Raw genomic sequence first — 18,863 nt, 5'->3', positions numbered from 1 at the left:
CGAAAATCAAAAGAAACCCACGTCCAAAACCATCTCTTCCATCCAATCCGCACATGATTTTGTTGAAACTCTAATTTTGCTTTCTAAGAAAGAAGTATATATGTTAGTTCTTTCGCAGAGTTGTTCTTATCAGAATCGGTTTACAAACCCAAAAAACCTGCTTTTAACTGTCGATCACTACGGTATGCTTATTCCCATGATCAGCTTGAAGAAACTCATCGCCCTCGCGAGGAGGTGGAAAAAGATGGCTGGCATTGGAAGGAGAACCATATCGCTCCCGAGGATCAATGGCAAGCTAGCAAGGGCAGGCCATTTCGTTATCTACTCTGGATAAGAGACGTTTCGTTGTTCGTTTGGCATATCTCTATACCAACATTTTCAGAGAGCTTTTAAGATTGTCCAAGGAAGAGTTCGGACTGCCGAGGGATGGCCCGATAACTTTGCCATGCTATGCAGCAGTCTTGGAGTACGTCATCTCGTTAATTCAAAGACATGTCTCTGAAAAGCTGGAGCAGGCATTGTTTGTCTTGTTGGCCTCTCATCAAGCCACCATGAAAAACCAACTTTTGGTTTGCAATTGCTCCCTCTTAGTATATAATTAATTAGATAAGTCTCTTTGTATTTGAGTTTGAGTTTGTTTCGCAGAAAAAACTCTAGGAAGAAGCTAGTCGTAGCCCTTTTTGGCTGAGGCTAGAAACATTTTGCTGATAAGTACTGTGAAAACTAGCTAGTCTAGTGTTAAAAACAGACACTTATTATTTTCTGGCATTATCTGAGAATGTCAGATCATCAGCAGCTGATAATTGAGTATACAGTTTCACAGAAGATGTTTCAGAAATCCGGACTGTATGTTCCACGTGAGTTTTCGTTGCAATAAAACGATCTTTCCCTTTCCGATGATGAAGACATTATATAATTAATTAGTAATTGAAAAGCCTCCTATGACAGTGGAGGTGTTTTATGTTATTTACCCATTTTGGGCTATGGGTTCACTTAAAATTACTAGTTAATTATAATATTTGTCTACACCCACCTAATTATATAAGCTAGAAATTTCTACACAAACTTTTAATAATCTGATGTAGATTTCAACTTCAACGTTAGAATGTTTGGTTTGATTCTAAATTCATATCGATTGTGTGCTCTCTTTATTAATTATGAAGATTCATCCGACTTATTTCACTTAACTAGTCTGATTTTTATGAAGTATAGATTTGACTTAATCCTTTGTCAACCCCAGAATAGCTTATTAAAATGCTTTTGCATAATGTATGACTGTAAAACAAACATATCTGGCTGATTAAGATTAGTTTTTCATTAGTTATAGGTGCATGGCCCCATCAAAGAAAATGGCTCATATGTAAACAAATTTTCTTCGGTCCAACAAAGTGGAAAGAGGAAATAGTTGCACCCCTGCTTTTTCAAAGCTTCGAGATGTTGGGAGTCAATCGGAGTGAAGAAAGCTGCGGATTCTCCAATCAAAACGTTAACGTGAGGCACCCTCTTCCGAGGTGGCTTTTGACCGGGGCATGTAGCCTAGAAGGGGGAAAGCCATGAAGAAATTTAGGTAGGAAGATAAAATGCCAAAATTTCAAAACCGAATGGAACCAATAATTTAGATATTCCGCATGTTATCATGGACACTAAAGTCCATGCAATAATTCTTCTGGCAAATGGTGGGAAATTCCGATGGAGAGGAAAATGATTGAAAGGAAAAAGAATACGCGTAGAAGATTAAATTAATATTTAATTCTCCGTCTAGCTAGAAGTCCTAAGTCAAAACTTACATTTTGTTTCATAAAGTATTACTGTATTATTAGTTAATGCATGGTTGAGAAACGTATTATATTAATGGGAAATTGCTGAGAGAGTCGAATCTAGGATTTCATCTTGCTTAAAGAGAGAGAGAGAGATATATATAACAACCATTAGCTCAAACCAAAGTTGTTAAGATTATACTTGTTCACAGTAAATCTCTCTCTAATCTAGAGAGACTATCATACATTTTTGGCTTTGACATTTAGCAAATGAGATCTCAGCTTCAAAAAAGAGGAGGGGGAAAGAAATTCTGCCTTGGTGCCCCTTTAACAACTTTCTCTTTCAAAAGGCAAATTCTATATATGTTAATTATTTACGTGTGGATTTCTTTTCCAGGAAAGTAAACTCTTAATTTCCCTACACTTTCCTCCAGCTATATAACATTTTTGGTCACAATTCAATAAACTTGGTCCAAGTCAAGCGGAAGAAAACTTCAGCGAAGGAAGTGCTTAAAAAAATAAATTAAAAAGCTTCATGAATATTAAAAAATGAGGAGCAAATGGGAGAAAAGAGAGAGCTTGGCAAACCAGCCGGTTAATTAGCCCATTTAGTTGCATTAGTAATGAGTGCCGGTCAACAGACGTTGTCTACCTGAACTTCGTTCACCACAGTCCACAAATAAATCCATCAATCAGTTACTATATATCTTTTCCGTTTTTTTACATGTTTTCAAGCTTTTAATATCTTTTGCATGAAACGACTACATATGGGTCGTTGGCCTATGTATCTGTGTGACAGGGTGTGAACGAAGAGTTAATTAGATAAGAGGAAAAGAGTGGGAAAATTGAAGCGAGAGAAAGATGGGTGAAGTAGTTGAAGATGGTTCTGCTCCAAGGCATCAGGCACAGGCGATACAGGCCCCTCCCATGCAGATGCAGTACAATTCACCTTCTTTGTCAAGAAATCCGCTGTTGCTATCAGTACAATCTGATGGAGATGCAGCAAACAGAACCCAAAAATCATCTCATCAAGCTCCCAACTTCCTCAGCCCCTTGGGTACTCCACTTAGGAAGGCTATCCAACTCACCAAGCTTGACCCGCAGGATGCCTGGCTTCCCATCACCGAATCAAGAAATGGTAACGCCTACTACGCTGCCTTTCACACTCTTTGCTCTGGAATTGGAATTCAGGCCCTTGTCCTTCCAGTGGCCTTCACCATTCTTGGGTGGTATGCTTTTAGTTCATGTACCTTAATTAGAGTTTTCGTCTGCATCCAGCAGCAGTCCTTCGAAATCGATAGCTTTAATTTTAAGTAATATTTTTACTTGGACATTCAGAATGATTTCTTCTTTTAATGTGCTTGGGATGCAGGACATGGGGAATAATAAGCCTGATAGTGGCTTTCATATGGCAGCTTTACACGCTATGGATATTGGTCAAGCTTCATGAATCCGCGGAAACTGGGATGCGCTATAGCAGATATCTCCAACTCTTCAGTGCTACTTTTGGTCAGTATATCATTGGTTATTTTCCTCCTATACTTTTGTACTCCAACTTGTTGCATCAGAAAATTCAAGTGATCAAGCATGTGATAAAGTATATAAAGAAACTTCATCCCGTGCCTGAAACTGTGACCTTTTCCTCTCTCAGTTGACTTATTTGTACAGGACAGTTTAAGAGGGAAAAAAGAAAAGAAAAGCAGTGGCAAAACTTTTTTTTTTTTCTTTTGGGTACACGAGGAGAGTGTTATAGCTCACGCTTGGAATAATCACTGTCCAAACTCCAAACTTACCTAAACAGAAGTATACAAGCTGAAATTTAAGTGAAAAAAAGAAAAACTAACAAATTCTACGCAAGCTGAGTTACTTCTAGGAAGGACAAAATTTGCATAACCTGATGCATTCCCGTTAAACAGGTGAGAAAATGGGCAAGCTGTTCGCCCTGTTTCCAATTATGTATTTATCAGGCGGCACATGCGTTGCACTGATTATCGTTGGCGGTTCAACCATGAAGCTTTTCTTCCAAATTGTTTGCGGGCATTGCTCTGCCAAGCCGTTGACGACCGTGGAGTGGTATTTAGTGTTTACGTGTGCAGCAGTCGTCCTATCTCAGCTACCCAACTTGAACTCCATCGCTGGAGTCTCCCTGGTCGGTGCTGTCACCGCCATTGGCTACTGCACAACGATGTGGATGATTTCTGTGACTGAGGGAAGGCTGGATGGGGTGTCTTACGATCCAATCAAAGAAGAAGACAACATGGCTATGATATTCAGCGTTCTAAACGCCCTGGGGATCATTGCTTTTGCTTTTAGAGGCCACAATCTTACGCTTGAAATTCAGGTATTGCATGGTTTCTACAACTTTGCCCTTTCCAACTTTTTTTTCCCTCCTTTTTTTCCTTTCTCTTTTGAAGTCCACGGAAATGGACAAAGAGAGGCCCAACCCATTACCATGGAAACCTCTTCATTCTTGGGCTAAAACATTGGGCCATGTTTGGGCCTTTAATTTACAATCCATTGATCAAACAATCTTGGACTTGTTACCAACTTATCAAATTAACATTGAGGCTGGGTTTAACTCTGAATCAGTACAAAACAAAATTTAATTCCTTTTTCTGATCAAGAAAATTTTAGTTAATTAGTATCAAAAAATTAATTAACATGTCCATTTATGAACGATTAAAACTTAATAAAAAGGACCCGAAGTTATTTTTATTAAGAAAATTACTTTTCACTTTTGTAAATAAGTGTGAGTTTCTAGTATTTAATATTTATGTTGAATACAAATATCTTCTTAGAAGGCTTTATTTCGAGTAATACAAAAACAATTTTCTACTTATCTGATTTAGCATTAGAGTGCGTATCTATCAATAATTAATGAACACAAAAAACTACTAAATTCCAAATTGGAAAGGAAGTTTGTTTTAAACTTGCTTATGTTTACTGTGCTTTGACAGAACATTTTTATCAAATAGACAAAAACTCATAAAGTATTGTGTTTCTCAGAATAGTAAAATGTTTTTTTAATGATTAGTCATTTTAGGATCAGTTTTTTTATTACTATTACTTGAATTACATTAAAAAAAAAAACTTGGGAAAACGATTGCCACTTTCAGTCATTTTTTGACAAATGCTTGACAAAAAGGAAACAGAGCCTATTTGGTTACTAATACCACTTTTCTCAGACAAAATCAAGAGACTGTGCATGTTGATTATTATATCCCTATCATTATCATCGCATTCAAAAAGTTAAAGAAGGATAATGTTCCCAATATTCAATCCCATAGTTTAAACCAAATTGCCAATAATTACTTCCATGCTTTTGAATAAAATATAGTAGTAAGTAAAGAGATTTTCTTGAGAGTGAATTCAAAGGATGAAAAGGGCTGCAGTCAAAAAGGTTTCCTTTAATGATGTGATTTCCCATATCTTCACACAGGCGACCATGCCCTCCAGTGAAAAGAAACCATCTAAGATACCAATGTGGAGAGGGGTGAAAGTTGCATATTTGATCATTGCATTGTGCCTGTTTCCCCTCGCGGTTGGAGGATATTGGGCTTATGGTCACAAGGTATGCCTTTATAAATTAACCCAGAAATATTCTAAAGAACGGAATGCTTATGCTTCTCCTTAATTTCAGATACCTGCAAATGGTGGAATGCTGACAGCAATTTATCAGTACCATGGACGTGACACTTCCCAAGCTGCCCTAGCCTTAACAAGCTTGTTTGTCATAATTAACGCTGTGAGCTCGTTCCAAATCTACGGGATGCCGATGTTTGACGACATGGAATCCAAATACACCAAGAGGAAACACAAGCCATGTCCATGGTGGCTCCGGGCAGTGTTTAGGGCCATGTTCGGATACGGTTGCTTTTTCGTGGCAGTGGCAATCCCCTTCCTGGGCAGTCTAGCAGGTTTGATTGGAGGGATCGCGGTTCCGGTGACCTTCGCTTATCCATGTTTTATGTGGCTCAGGATTAAGAAGCCTGAGAAGTATAGCGTAATGTGGTGGGTGAACTGGGGACTAGGCCTCTCAGGCACTGTTCTCAGCGTTGTACTCATAGCAGCAGGGGTTTATGTTGTGATCGACACAGGGATTGAAGTCAGCTTCTTCAAGCCTCACTAAAACTGATCATTGATTAGGAAAGGTAGACCTATTGAATATTTCAGATTTCACTCTGTTAATTCGGTTGAACTTGCTATTTTAAGAAATATGTGACCATGGTCATATGTCAATACTTTGTTTCTCCTTAGGTTTCAATATGTTTTCAGTGAATTAATTTCTTCTTATCATATATACAACCACTCAAAGGAAACAGTAGTTAAGTAGTGGTTGGGCTGAGAGACTTAAGAGATGACAGTTATCAATTTGACTAGAAAAATATGTCATCTGACTAGAAATATGTATAACTATTGGAATATTGAATGAAGGAAGATTGTAAATCATTAGGCCAGCCAGCTAGCTAGCATTCTCATACCTTAACCCTCAGCTGTTTTCAACACACGTTTTTCAATTATTTTTTCTTTTTCTTTCCTTTTTTTTAATTTTAATTCCTTTTAACAGCTAAAAGTAATTCACCAAGGCTTTAGAATTGAAGATCTTGCATCGAATCTTACTTTTAAAGAAAATGACGAGATTGTGTATGGGTAAAGATGGAGAAGGACTAGTCTTATTATGTGACTTATCCTTTAAACAGAAGAAAAACAAACGAAAAGAAATCCATTACCACATCCACAACTTTAATATCATTGATGCAAAGGTATGAATCTATGATCACAATCCTGGTCAGCAAAAGAGAACAATAAAAATTGGAGATGCTTCATCAGAGGAAGGAAAAAGAAGAAAGCTACAAAACAACTTTCGCAAAGGAAAACGAGACAGCAAACATATATATATATATATATATATATATACACGGTTCTCTTTAATGCCACTAACCAAATACTAAAACGGTATCTGAACTTCATGGAAAGTGCCCTTGTTGTTTGTAGTAACTTAGTTATATGGCTTAGCCCAGCGGCCACCAACCATATGAGCCAGACGTATTAGGATTTTATTTCCCGCCAGCCATCCAATCTCTCTTTTGATTAGTCTATTCATGCGCTATAGGGACTTCACATGCATGCTACTGATATTGGGTACTATTTCACCAGACATCCACCACCAGGCAAGGCAGAGGAAATTATTCAAGCAAAAAGCAATTTGAACAAGACGAGGAGAGAAAAGAAGAATCAAAGAAAGTAGACTAGCCTTTGGGGTATTGCGGTAAAGGTTGCAATGGGAATATGTAGCGTTTTGAGCTGCTTAAAATTGTTGGTATCTCAACTTTTCTTTATCCGGCCCTGTTGGTTTAAACCTAATTTAGTCAATCCCATGAATCAACATCGTTCCAAGACCGATTCACGTGAATTGCAGTTAAAAAAGTAAGTTTGAAATGAACAAATTCACATTTCAGACAATTATCAGTCATAACTGTACAACAATGCTCAATAAATCACAAAACATTTTCTAAACTTTATAAATATCAGCTGGTTTGTAGACTGCATAGCATCACTACACCCATCAAATAAGGTGAAATATTCCATGTTCTTTCGCTGAATGAATTGTTTCATTTTCGTTTCTTGAAATTGTGACCACAATTAGATTGATGTAACTCAAGTACATAAACGAAATGATGATGGAAACGAAGCTGATATAATGTGGCTGACATAGGCATGGCGGCTGCCGTCAAAGGTCCAAAAACAGACAGAAAAAAAAAAAAGTTTCCGAACACTTACTGGTGGGTGATCTTTTTAGATGAAAAATAAGGGCAGCCAACCGAGGTCTGTCAAAGCTTTCTCTTTATCACACTGATCCCCCACTATTGACCCCTGTTGGGTTCCGTATTTTTACCTACTCAGCATCCACAACCACCATGACGTCAATTATACTTTAAAAGCATGCTGCACACAAACAACAATTATTTCAATGCACATCCAATCACAGAGGATCAGATTCTCTCCCTGGATTGTTCACTTATATTTAGAGGAACAAGCTCTGCTGAAAAGAGAGCTTAATGTACCAAACCCCTCATCAAAACTTTGTTTGATCACTTACCATTTTACAAAGTATAGCAACCTCTATAATCCTTAAAGAAGAGAGAAATTAGTGAGAGAGAGAGAGAGAGCATATAACTTAGTAGAGATGGGTGAGCTGGTGGATGTACACTCGGGCCCAGCAACGAGACCAGGGTTGGAAACGTTGGTCATCTCCGCACCTCCACTTCAACTCAATTGCCCTTCAATGACTCGGTCGCCTCTGCTTGATTCAGCCCCAAAAACCCCCAAGAGTCCCTTTGTTACACGTCTGATGACGCCTGTAGCTAGCCCCATGAAAAAGGCAATTGCAAGCATGCAAGGGTACTTGGAAGAAGTTGGACAATTCACCAAGCTTGATCCACAGGAAGCTTGGCTTCCCATTACTGAGTCGAGGAATGGTAACGCATACTACTCAGCATTTCACACTCTGAGTTCAGGAATAGGATTTCAAGCACTTGTTCTTCCGCTAGCTTTCACCACTCTTGGTTGGTAAGTAGCCAAACTCTCTACTCACCTTAAAACCAAAAAAAAAAAAAAAGCAGGAAAAGCCGCCAAAACCCTTTATATTTCAATGAATTTCCCTTGCGGACCGGAGACTTCTAAGTTCTAATGAAAATTAAACAACCACATATGCAACTTATTGCAGGGTCTGGGGTGTTATATGTCTATCACTGGCTTTTGTTTGGCAGTTATACACCCTATGGTTACTGATTCAGCTGCATGAATCAGAATCTGGGATGCGGTACAGCCGATATCTCCGACTTTCCATGGTAGCTTTCGGTAAGAACTGACTGAGACTCATGTAAACCTTGACGGATAGGCTAACTGTAGAATTTTGGGGAATTAAATTCCATGAGAGCTTTGACCAATTCATTATTGTTTTCAGACCCTCAGTTCAATATATTCTATGACTTCGGAATATCACCAGTGAGCCTAGAGATCAAAGGTTTAATCGTGATCAGTTTTACTACGTTATACACTGTTTTCTAAAAACATGCATGTATTGATTGGACAAATTCTTTATTTCTAATCATGTCATGTTTCCCTTATGTTTTGCTTGCTTCACATAATTTAGCAAACTTTAAAGATTGAAAGTGCCCATGGAAGGAAAAGTCTGTTAGAGGAATTAAAATGGTGATCTTAATCTTTTACAGTATAAGTTTAATCTAAATCTAACAAAAAGTCTTGTTTGATCTGATTTAAGACTTTAAAAAAAGGTGAAACCCCAAAGTGGAACTCTAATCAAATCTTTTTTCACATGAGATGATTTGACTAAACTAAGGAGACAACTTGATCACAGTGTCCATGCTTTTTGCTCGAGATAATGAATTAAATAGCATAATTAAGCGTCGACCAGTGCATGCAAATGGCAAAATTTGTGCATGGGAAATTAATATCCTTCCTTTTCAAAAGTCCAATTTGAATCTTGGACTAATTAAGGAAAGCATGGTGCTTCTCAGGAGAAAAACTAGGGAAACTGCTGGCTCTTTTCCCCATCATGTATTTATCAGGGGGTACCTGTGTGACCCTGATCATGATCGGAGGTGGGACCATGAAGATATTCTTCCAGATCGTGTGTGGGAACACATGCAGCGTGAAACATCTCTCTGTCGTAGAGTGGTACGTGGTGTTCACTTGCTTAGCCATTCTCCTGGCCCAACTTCCCAACCTGAACTCTATAGCTGGAGTTTCCCTGGTCGGGGCAATCACCGCCATCAGCTATTGCAGTTTGATATGGATCGTGTCTATTACCCAAGGTAGGCCAGAGGGCGTGTCCTATGACCCGCCTGCGGCAAACTCGGAAGTGGCCAGGCTTTTCGGTATTTTTAATGCACTTGGAATAATTGCCTTCGCTTTTCGAGGCCACAATCTCGTGCTGGAGATACAGGTAAGGCAAACAGATTCAGATGAATTGATAGCGTCTCCCTTGATTGTAATCCAAAGATGCTTTTTCTAATCTTTTTTCTCTCGGCACAGGCGACAATGCCTTCCAGTGGAAAGCACCCTTCCCGTATACCGATGTGGATAGGAGTTAAGTTGGCTTACTTGATTGTTGCAACCTGCTTGTTTCCCCTTGCAATCGCTGGCTTTTGGGCTTACGGAAACTTGGTAAGAAATGAAAAACTTGGGTAAACTTGGGCCATGCCCATAAACTCATTGTGGCTAATACATTTGTGCCATTGTGGTGTATTCTCAGATGTCTGAAAATGGATGGATCCTCAGTGCTTTGTACAATTACCACAAACTCGACACATCAAAGCTGCTTCTGGGGCTAGCAAGCCTACTCGTTGTAATTAACAGCCTCAGCTCATTCCAAATATACGCTATGCCAGTGTTCGACAATTTGGAGTTCAGGTATACAAGCAAATGGAGAAGGCCATGTCCAAGGTGGTTGCGCACGGGGATCAGAGTTTTCTTTGGATGCTTGGCATTCTTTATTGCGGTGGCGCTACCATTCTTGCCAAGCTTGGCGGGACTGATTGGAGGGATCGCATTACCGATCACCCTGGCATATCCTTGTCTCATGTGGTTGATAATCAAGAAACCTCAGATATTTAGTCCATCTTGGTGCCTCAACTGGGCTTTGGGAGTGTTAGGGATGGTCCTCAGTGTCCTGGTGACCACTGGAGCAATATGGGGCATAGTGACCAAGGGAATACAACTTCGCTTCTTTAAACCCCAGTGAGCGACAGCTGCACGATTAGAGATGTCGCGAATCGAAACTGATCAACAAGCCTTGGATCTCCTCAACCCAATGCCCACGCAGTGAAAGAGCCACCATATCAAACATGTGCAACATCTTTGAATGGTTCTATAATCCCTGTGCACTGGCTTGGGTCTTGGTTTATAAATATATACATATCAAACCTCCTGTACTTATATTTACATAAATGAAATCACCTTATTAACATGCCTGTTTGCTAAAACTTAGTAGCATAATCTCGTTAATGAGTTTTTGATAATCTGTGGACTCTGAACTTTACCCCTTAAATAGACAGATCCAATGTAGTACAACCAAATATGCGAAATTATGGACGAACTTAACCCTTCTATCAACTGGAATACTGTAAATCATGTATAGTTTTGATCGGTCGCAAAACAATTGTACCAACACATCATACATGCAAAATGTTTCAATCACTCACAGCACCCATTATCATCCTCTGATGTGTTATAAACTACAAACATGTCTAAACAAATTACAAAATAAAGAAAATATTGTTCACTACATTCCCACCAGGATTATCATTCCAATATAGTTTCTCAGAGCCATGCATATGGCACAAAGGTAGTGAGAGTGACACCATACCTTAAAACTAACTGCTCCCAGTTCAATTAGAACATCACAACTTTCCATCTCAAATCTTTAGCCTCACCGTGGTTCACCAATTTTTGGGGTGATCATATCAAATCATATTCCTCATCAGCTCGCTTCAGGCACAATTACATATTCCAATAGACCAGAGCAAGCATGGGCCAAATGCAATGATCAATAAATCTCAAATTTACAAGACAAAGTTGGTCCCATTTAAACAAATCCAAGCTTCATGTAGTCCTACATAGATAATGGAAGAAGCATCCTTCTTTTCTTTTTCCTAGCCAATCTCACTTGCTTTGTGATTTTCATGCAGAGAAGCAATAACATTGTGATGCATACTAGGATGAAGCCAAGTTGCATATGCCTAAAATATAAAGAAACAGCTGAAAAAACCAGGAAAGCTAAAATAATGAGTTCCCATATAACGAAGACCACAACATCCACCCTGCACCCACGAAACAATAAAGCACAACTATTAGAATTGGTCTTATCCAGAGACAGCGAAGAACAAATAGCGAAATGAAGGCTAAATTAACAGATCCCAATAAACTTCACAGCTAAGTATTACTCTCCAACAAAAAATTGAAATCTCATCCCTCATAAAATTTACTAATCTAAATGATAACCTTAGAAACATGTCAACACTTGCTGGAACGAGGACAAAGTACAAACATATCAAAGCCATGAATATTTTCCATGCATAAGTAACACAAAAGTCTCAGTACACATGTTACAAAGCACAGATCCAAAGGCAACAGTTTATTATTTTCAACTTCTGGCACCAAGAGTTCACAGTCTTAGCTAGCATAAGGACACCTAGCCTAAGCCCCCATAATCTGAGGAAAACCAAATAATTCCATAAAGCACCAATTCTCAGCAGAGTGGCAAGCTTTCTGCTGTTATAGATACTTCATAAAAGCTACGGAAAAAAACTTGAGATACACATGATACACAATCATAACAGCTGAGTGAATGGCAAGATGGCTAGGCAACATCAGTAAACACACGTGTATATTGCCTCATTTCCGCATCTCCTACCACCATACAGTTAGTTACACATCAACCACCTAATTCAGTCAATTAAAAATATAAATATAGCAAACCATACAAGTTGAAAAGCAAGGCTTAGAAAGATACTTGCAGTATAAAAACAAAATTGAATTTCTTGATGCAGTATTAACTAATAACCATACTCATTACTACAACAAACTCCCACAAATAAACTACATGAAACAACCACCACAAGAATTTTCTTCTTTTACCCCCACCCCCCAGTGGCAGGCTTCTTTCAGCCAACCAATTTCTATTTATGATGAAAATTAAGCTGAATAAACAATTTCAAACATTCTTCTTCTTTCCTTTTTAAGGTTCTACAGCACATCATAAGGATTCAATAGCAGCTTACCGATACTCCAGAATCAATTTCGGTTTTCTTGACTACCTAAAATTTCAATATATTTTCAAACCGATAATTTAATTACAACGAGAACCTTTCAAGCTCTTTTTTTTTTTTTTCAATTTTCAGTTTTTTACTACATGCATCAATAGATTGAGAAAATAAATTCAATAAAGAAACAAAATTTTTCAAAAGAAATTCAAAAGGATATCATAATCGAGAAGCTACAGCTGATCTTTTGAACGTAATTATCCTATAAAACCCTAGCTTATCTAAATAAATCCGTAACGCTTCGATCGAAGCTCAAATGAACAACATTTCAGAAACCGCTCGTTGAGCACGACGATTTCGTTATCTAATGAAAACCAGAAGAAAAGAAAAAAAGACAAACTTTCAACCTTTCATTTCGAAACAGCAAAATTTTGATAATAAAATACAGAAAAAAGCAAAATTAGAAGGCAAATTAAGGAATTAAGCTTACCTAGAAGATGGGAAATTAGACGTTGATGAGAAAAACGAAACGGAGGCCCAATCGTGCTTAGATCGAATCTGATACTCTCTCAATTGCTCTGCTAAATTCGATCGCGTTATCATCGCTTCCCTCCTCCTTTCCCTGCCTCTCGCCTTTCTGCTTTGTTTGGCTTCAGAGGTCAAAAAATCGTTAAAAATTGAAAATTTGCAGAGCAAGATACGAATTGGAGCTAGAAAAAAGGGAAGGGAGAGCATCACTATTCGATTCGAGTTGGCCTTGGTTCGTTGCGTTGCGTAGACCCCCTCTCACTCCTGATCTTCTCTCTTTTTTTTATTCGCCTTCTCTCCTTTTCCTTCCCATTCCTGTAGAAATGAAAATACTAATGAATTTTTGCGAAAAAAAATGGAGCCGCCGGGTTTGACTGGTTTTCCATCTAACTGCTAAACTTAGTTGGGCTTGTATTTGGAATGGGCCGGACTGCAATCCGACTAAGAAGAATATAGAATTTGAAAGCATAAGCCACTAGCTGATCTCATCCAGGAAGGGCCATCAACCCAAACTAGGCTGGGGATGGGCTACAGTTGACGCCAAAAGTAACCAAGCCGAATAAATGGGCCTTTCACAAGTTAACTGTGTGCCTGATGGGCAGAAACCTTTCAATACCATTCCTTACCTTTTAACCTTAAAATGGATTATTGTTATATGGATATCCGTCACTATCCAACTCGAAAACATAAGATTATAATACCATATATAAGGTTATAGGACAAATTAATGTAAGGTTTTTAAAATTTAACATGAATTTGGGTAGGTTTGGATCACTTTTAAGATACCTTAAACCCAAATCCAATTATATATAATGTTACAAAAATTTTAAATTTTGTAGAATTTGAACCTTTGTCCTCTTTATTTTAAGACAATATTTATCATATCAACTAATCTACCTTTCATAAATTAATAAATGTAATATTAATTTATATTAATTGAACTATGTTGTAACAAACTTAAATATGTAAAATCTTATTACAAGTAAATGGGAACCACTTCAAGTGTTTGTTAAATTTACATTTAACAGATTAAGATAATTAATAGATAAATTTTTATTAATATGATATGGTTTTTGATAATATTTTGCAAATTTATGTGAATTTTCATAAAATTTTGATATTTTAATAGCGAAATGGTTTCGGGCTGAATACTTCCAAAATAATAAGTACCTTACCTATTTACTTCTCTAATCTCATAACAAGATCCAACTTAATATAACTAAAAAGATTATAATTCTCAGTATCTTATAATACACAATGAGTATTATAAGATACAATATTAATAAAAATAAATATATGAATTAATCTATTATATTGTATTTATCAGAAGTGTAATATTTCATACGTAATAACGGATATAATTTATTCAAGATTATATTAAATTTATCTTCTTTAATTATTAAAAATTTATTTTCTATTTAGTTATTTTTTAGTTAAAAAATGAAAAATTACTTTTAGTTTTAACCTTCAAGGTTTATTCGACAAAAAATTGTACAAAAGAAAAAAAAAAGCACCTTTTGTCTTGACATGTCTAATACTTTTTACTTTTAGTTAATAATTAATATGAAAAATGATATTTTATTTAAAAATATAATATTATAGAGCATATTTAGAATTTGAATTACAAAGAAACCCATCTTTTCAATCTATGCCACATAATTCTCAATCATATTAATAAATATAAATATATTATTTATAATTAAATTTAAAAATGTTTTATACTATATAATATTCAATAATCAAATTTTAAAAATAAAATTTCAATATATGATATGTGTTTCAATTTAAAAAGTACAGAATATAAATAAATAAATATTCTCTTAATAGGCGTTTTCGTCAAAATTTTGTCACCTTGAGTCTCCCTTATCCAAAAATTTATCATTGATAATTTTTAATTAATTTGCATGCTGTTCCTATAATGGCTTGTACCGACGTCGTTTTCCTTCCGAAGTTCGGGAAATTGCAAGCAATTTAGAACCCGTCACGTGCACTAACACGTGCAAGTGGCATTATCAAAATATTATATTGGGTTGAGTGGGTAAATCCCAAACCGCCAACTTGTCCCCACAGGCTCCGCCTAAGAAACGTAATCTCTGGAAAGCCACGACATCCCAAATAAATAAATTTGGTATTAAAGTGAGCTCAAGCCCACTATTCACTGGGCCCCTCCCTCGAACCTAACAGTCGCAAATCTCGAAGCCTCCTTCCTTCAACGACGCAAATTGCCATGTGGCCCACATCTGCCTCTTGCCTGGGCCCCTACACCGACCTTTCCACGACCGACAATTCCGGGTCCCACCAGGGACAACTCGTCCATGTTCTTCTTCCACGTGTCATAGATTCGAATGGTCGCATGCTCGCATGACTAGCCCAGTCCAGAGTGTATCTCTCTCTCTTTTTCTCTACTTTTTCTTCTTTTCGGCCTTTTGACTGTTACTTTCCACAAGCGCTAGCTCATAAAGCACGACTACACTTGCTGTCATTAGTTGGCACCTATGCATGAAGGACAGATGTCGGATAGATAAGGCGAGTACGTTTCGATTAATTATCCCGAGAGAGTATATTGTTTAAGAATTTTTATCCTTTTGTTTAATGCACAAGTCGGTTACAGGAATGGCGTTCGATTGGCTAACCCATAGCTTCCGTTGATGATTTTTTTTTTCTTTTCTTAATCGCGTCAGTTGCGCGTAGTGAATGATGCTTTGGATGCTATAAAAACCCAGTTTCTCTGATTGCTCAAAATCCATCAATCCGTTTCCTACTCTCTAAGTGAAGTGATCCAGGTACCTTTTTCATCTCGTTTGCGTCCTGTTCAAATACACTGAGCTTTGATCATAGATCTGTTTTAGTGCTGGTTGAATAGTTTTATCAAAAATGGCTGAGGAGCATCACAGCAAAGCCCCTGAGTGCGAGAGCAACGTTGCTGGCGAGGGAGCTGTAGAGACCAAGGACCGAGGGTTGTTCGATTTCTTGGGGAAGAAAGAGGAGAAGAAGCCCCAAGAGGAGGTGGTGATCGCCACCGAATTTGATGAGAAGGTTAAGATAGAAGAGACAAAGGTAGAGGAGGAGCACAAGAAGGAAGCAGGAGAGGAGAAGAAACACAGTCTCCTGGAGAAGCTTCACCGATCGGATAGCAGCTCTAGCTCTGTAAGTACTTTGATAATCTTTTATGTTAAAACAGTACAAAGAGTTAACTGGGTGGAGAAAATTTCCATTTTTATCTTACAGTTTTAATTAATCACTATATATTTAGTATCCCTTGATCATGAGATTTATCGAGACTGATCTCGGAATATGCAATCTGTTTTCTGAATGTGCAGTCCAGCGACGAGGAGGAAGGTGAAGGAGAAGAGAAGAAGAAGAAGAAGAAGAAGGAAAAGAAGGAGAAGAAAGGACTGAAAGAAAAGATCGAGGAGAAGTTGGGAGGAGAAAAGAAAGAAGAGGAGATGAAGCACGAGGACACCTCAGTCCCAGTGGAAAAGTGTGCTGAGCCAGTAGTCCAAGCAGAGCCAGAAAAGAAAGGTTTCCTTGAGAAGATCAAAGAGAAACTCCCTGGACAGTACAAGAAAGCTGAAGAGGTCCCCCCTCCTCCTCCTCCACCCCCAGCTGAGTGTGTCGCCGCTGAGCCCCATGAAGGCGCCGAGGCAAAGGAAAAGAAGGGAATTTTGGAGAAAATCAAGGAGAAGCTTCCTGGTTACCACTCCAAGACAGAGGAAGAGAAAGAGAAAGAAAAGGAGAGTGCTTCCCATTAAGAAGTCAATCTGTTTCTTCCAAGTAAATGCTGATGGTTGTGTGGTTATTTGTTGAAAATGTCTGTTCTTTTTTGGGTTTGTATATTTCATATAAGTTCTCTTTCCTCCTGCTTTGATTGTAAGTTTGCCATAACAAAAAAAAAAAAATGAAAGTTTGTTTATTTAAGGGTTTTTAATCATATACTTAGTACCAGTATTTCATGATATGTGAGAAAGGATATGTTATTTCCTTCCTTTCCTATTTTTGTGATTTCAACAGTATTAATGTATTATTTTCTTCTGTTCTTGTGTATGTTCTGTCTTCGTGATCATTTCTAGTCCCACGCCGCACCCACTTTCCTCTACTTTTTCTGAAAGGTAATGTAGAATTTGGATAAACATGAGCATTCCGATAAGTTCATAATATCACATCTGTGCATGACATCCAATGAATGAGAGAGACACTTGGGGGATCAGTGCATAGTGAAGGGCGAAGATCTTGAAATGGTGTATTATTGAAGTTTTGGTTCTGTCCAAAGCAAAAAATTCCACGAAATTAGTCATCACATTCTTGGTGCATTGAGTGCGACATTGGCAGATGTATAGCACTTGATTACATATGTAGACACAAAAACTATAGTCCAAGGAGTAAAGGTTGACAATTCTTATGACGAATTTAACAACTTTGTGCTTCCCTAATTAGTTAATAGGCCAAATAAATTATAAGATGAAATGGGATTCTTACTATTACTTTCACGACATTATTAAAAATAATTTTAAAATAATAAAAGAAGTAATCAGCAGACAAGCAGGTATGGGAGCGTCATCATCACCTCCTCTCATTATTTGGACCAACCCTTTGGATTACAAATTAACCTAGTTGAACAGATATAATGTTTTAACTTCAACATTACACTTTCCTTTTTGGTGGTTTCGTTTTCTAATGGATGAGGCCAAGGAGTCTGCATAGTGTAAAAGGCATTAATTTCAAACAAAAGTGGTGCATTCGCTTTTCTTTTTTCCTTTCGGTTTCCTTCGGCTGAAATGTTAAAGGTTTTCATTTGAAGTTAAGGACCACCACGATCATGATGGATAATATCTCAGACCAAACGGAAATAGCAGTACTTTAAAATTACCTTTGAAATTAACATGCATATGAAGTTTAACTTCTGTCTCTCTTTCCCTTTTTAACCAATTAATTTACAAAACAAGCGGTTTACTCTTGTGCTTCTTTTTAAGTTGTTATTATATATGAAATAACTGGTATGTATGCTTTGATATTGTTTTCTATTAATTGACCAAGGTAAGTAATTACAAAATAATCGTTTTCATATATCTTTTCTATCCATCCAATGCACGTCACAGTCCAACACACAATTAATACTCTAGTTTTTCTTTCAAATAATGGGATCTTATTAAGTTAATTGCGTACGCGCTTGAAACACATCTTGAGTCATATTGAAAGGCGCAAATGCATGGTTTTATTACTGATGAGTTGACAATAGCAATTTCTCATATTAGAAAATTTTCTTGTTTTCTTTTTAGTAATACTTTATTCTTCCGATGTTTGTCATTTTTGTTCTTTCAAGCTACGGTTTAAAGAATTTAAATTCTCTCTTTTTTTTTGGGGGGGAAATTCTAATAAAATTGTATTTGTCTTTCAAAACAGAAATTCTGTATATCCATCAGCAAATTTACTGCCAATTAAGTATATATGTTGTCATCTTCAAATTTGATCATTTTAATAATTTATTTCTTATTAAAAATATAAGTTCAACTTGTGAGTTGGGAGAATTTTTTAGCTTGTATTTTTTGTGAACTTTTATTTTTTAAAACTCTAGTAAAAGAATATTTATTTACTTGAAAGTTGTGTATGAAAAAATTGTTAAACTGATCTCCCACGAACAAGAGATCATCGACTCGGCCGCAGTAGCATCAGAATACATTTAGCAATAGACAAGCTCACACCTTGTCAGTCTCCCTCAGCTGAACAACCCAAGGAATGATGCTCTTGTGCCAACTCCAATTTTCAAACCCCTCAGGCAAATAGACAAAGGAAC

At 37.2% G+C, this 18,863-nt stretch overlaps 5 protein-coding genes across 7 annotated transcripts; 4 read left to right on the top strand and 1 right to left on the bottom strand.

Moving 5' to 3' along the window:
• Window positions 197-688, top strand: LOC108663005 (auxin-responsive protein SAUR36-like). The gene is given in 3 exon segments (XM_018125466.1): window positions 197-327; window positions 329-520; window positions 646-688. Coding segments are annotated over 3 exon segments (366 nt in total).
• Window positions 2,415-6,036, top strand: LOC18591663 (lysine histidine transporter-like 8). Its single transcript, XM_007017907.2, has 5 exons — window positions 2,415-2,986; window positions 3,130-3,266; window positions 3,674-4,098; window positions 5,197-5,328; window positions 5,398-6,036. Exons 1-5 carry the CDS (start codon window positions 2,619-2,621, stop codon window positions 5,884-5,886), a joined length of 1,551 nt encoding a protein of 516 aa, XP_007017969.1. The 5' UTR covers window positions 2,415-2,618; the 3' UTR covers window positions 5,887-6,036.
• LOC18591662 (lysine histidine transporter-like 8) lies at window positions 7,736-10,749 on the top strand. The gene is made up of 5 exons (XM_007017906.2): window positions 7,736-8,327; window positions 8,485-8,618; window positions 9,299-9,726; window positions 9,816-9,947; window positions 10,036-10,749. Exons 1-5 carry the CDS (start codon window positions 7,945-7,947, stop codon window positions 10,522-10,524), a joined length of 1,566 nt encoding a protein of 521 aa, XP_007017968.2. The 5' UTR covers window positions 7,736-7,944; the 3' UTR covers window positions 10,525-10,749.
• On the bottom strand, window positions 10,892-13,419 carry LOC18591661. 3 transcript variants are annotated; one of them, XM_007017905.2, is made up of 3 exons: window positions 13,283-13,411; window positions 13,035-13,194; window positions 10,892-11,602 (listed from the first exon to the last, which is right to left on the bottom strand). In XM_007017905.2, exons 2-3 carry the CDS (start codon window positions 13,145-13,147, stop codon window positions 11,395-11,397), a joined length of 321 nt encoding a protein of 106 aa, XP_007017967.2. In that variant the 5' UTR covers window positions 13,148-13,194; window positions 13,283-13,411; the 3' UTR covers window positions 10,892-11,394. The 3 variants fall into 3 exon arrangements, 2 of the variants coding, with proteins under 2 accessions (XP_007017967.2, XP_017981620.1); XM_018126131.1 differs by having other exon boundaries at window positions 13,035-13,411; XR_001929103.1 differs by lacking the exon at window positions 10,892-11,602 and adding an exon at window positions 11,737-12,224 and having other exon boundaries at window positions 13,035-13,419.
• Window positions 15,669-17,116, top strand: LOC18591660 (dehydrin COR47). Its single transcript, XM_007017903.2, has 2 exons — window positions 15,669-16,219; window positions 16,393-17,116. The coding sequence occupies exons 1-2, from the start codon at window positions 15,947-15,949 to the stop codon at window positions 16,822-16,824; spliced, it is 705 nt and encodes a 234-aa protein (XP_007017965.2). The 5' UTR covers window positions 15,669-15,946; the 3' UTR covers window positions 16,825-17,116.

The sequence above is a fragment of the Theobroma cacao genome, chromosome 8 (assembly GCF_000208745.1).
Source record: "Theobroma cacao cultivar B97-61/B2 chromosome 8, Criollo_cocoa_genome_V2, whole genome shotgun sequence".
Classification (NCBI taxonomy): domain Eukaryota; kingdom Viridiplantae; phylum Streptophyta; class Magnoliopsida; order Malvales; family Malvaceae; genus Theobroma; species Theobroma cacao.
The sequence above is the reverse complement of the archived record's forward strand: the minus strand, read 5'-3'. Positions and strand labels throughout refer to the sequence as shown.

Bases quoted from the DNA above. Each gene is read 5' to 3' on its own strand.
- LOC18591663 (XM_007017907.2), top strand. From the start codon at position 2,619: ATGGGTGAAGTAGTTGAAGATGGTTCTGCTCCAAGGCATCAGGCACAG. The intron at 2,987-3,129 runs GTATGCTTTTAG...CTTGGGATGCAG, and splicing joins GCCTTCACCATTCTTGGGTG to GACATGGGGAATAATAAGCC. The intron at 5,329-5,397 runs GTATGCCTTTAT...CCTTAATTTCAG, and splicing joins ATTGGGCTTATGGTCACAAG to ATACCTGCAAATGGTGGAAT.
- LOC18591662 (XM_007017906.2), top strand. From the start codon at position 7,945: ATGGGTGAGCTGGTGGATGTACACTCGGGCCCAGCAACGAGACCAGGG. The intron at 9,727-9,815 runs GTAAGGCAAACA...CTCTCGGCACAG, and splicing joins ATCTCGTGCTGGAGATACAG to GCGACAATGCCTTCCAGTGG. The intron at 9,948-10,035 runs GTAAGAAATGAA...GTGTATTCTCAG, and splicing joins TTTGGGCTTACGGAAACTTG to ATGTCTGAAAATGGATGGAT.
- LOC18591661 (XM_018126131.1), bottom strand. From the start codon at position 13,279: ATGCTCTCCCTTCCCTTTTTTCTAGCTCCAATTCGTATCTTGCTCTGC. The intron at 11,603-13,034 runs GTAAGCTTAATT...TCGTGGGTGCAG, and splicing joins TCTAATTTCCCATCTTCTAG to GGTGGATGTTGTGGTCTTCG.
- LOC18591660 (XM_007017903.2), top strand. From the start codon at position 15,947: ATGGCTGAGGAGCATCACAGCAAAGCCCCTGAGTGCGAGAGCAACGTT. The intron at 16,220-16,392 runs GTAAGTACTTTG...CTGAATGTGCAG, and splicing joins CGGATAGCAGCTCTAGCTCT to TCCAGCGACGAGGAGGAAGG.